The 870-nt window shown below is 44.4% G+C and overlaps 1 protein-coding gene across 1 annotated transcript; it reads right to left on the reverse strand.

The window, feature by feature from the left end:
* Positions 1 to 6: 6 nt before the first annotated feature.
* On the reverse strand, positions 7 to 528 carry Pmar_PMAR017806 (phospholipid-transporting ATPase, putative; the record flags this gene model as incomplete). The annotated part of the gene is made up of 2 exons (XM_002780840.1): positions 7 to 323; positions 366 to 528. 2 exons carry the CDS (start codon positions 526 to 528, stop codon positions 7 to 9), a joined length of 480 nt encoding a protein of 159 aa, XP_002780886.1.
* Between the last annotated feature and the right edge of the window lie 342 nt (positions 529 to 870).

Raw genomic sequence — 870 nt, forward strand, 5'->3', positions numbered from 1 at the left:
GAGTACTTACACGTTATCAGTATTGGTAATAAGTCGACAACTAGATGCTATGTTGATAGCAGTCTCCCGTTTATCACCAGTTATCATGGCTACAGTAATACCAGCTGCCCTTAAAGCCTCGATGGTCTGTGGAACTCCTTCTTGTAACTTATCCTCTACTGCAGTGCATCCTAGTAATGTGAGATTAACCTCTACCAAAGTAGATTCGATAACAGCCATACGACTGTCCTTATTGTATATATCATCTTGTACTGCAGATATCTCATGAGCTATACCACACCACTCACTCCACTTCATCCTACGCATGGCTACACATAGTGTACCTACATCGGCACCATATGCAAGATGATAATAAACCAACCTACGGTATCCTAGATCAGCGAACTCTCTAACATGACGCTGAGTATGGGACATAGTAGCTTTAGCCTCGGGAGTATCCACTATACATTTTGGTATAATGGAGCTATCCGCCCCCTTGGTATACACATATACCATCTTATCCGGGGTATCTGATGATAGGATCATCATGATGTGGTGTCCAGCAGACACAGCCCTCCTCCTTACTCGGTATACTGCTATCAGCTACCACAACAGACATCATCCTCCTCTCACTAGTGAATTCCACCACATGTAATAGATCCATAGTCTTGGTATCTCCTTCAGGCAGTAGAGTTATATCGATACTGTCTGGTGTTCTATCCGTAAACCTCAAGCCAAAGTAACCCGCCGCTGATACCAAAGCACTCTCATCGGGTGATGTCCCTTGGTAGACAGCCTCAATGCCCCCTTCACTCTTTCGTCTATCATCATCAACAACAACATCATCATCAGAGGCCACAACATCTCCATCCTCTCGAACAGCGTAGATAT

Source organism: Perkinsus marinus (genome assembly GCF_000006405.1).
Source record: "Perkinsus marinus ATCC 50983 genomic scaffold scf_1104296944008, whole genome shotgun sequence".
NCBI classification, from domain to species: Eukaryota; Perkinsozoa; order Perkinsida; family Perkinsidae; genus Perkinsus; species Perkinsus marinus.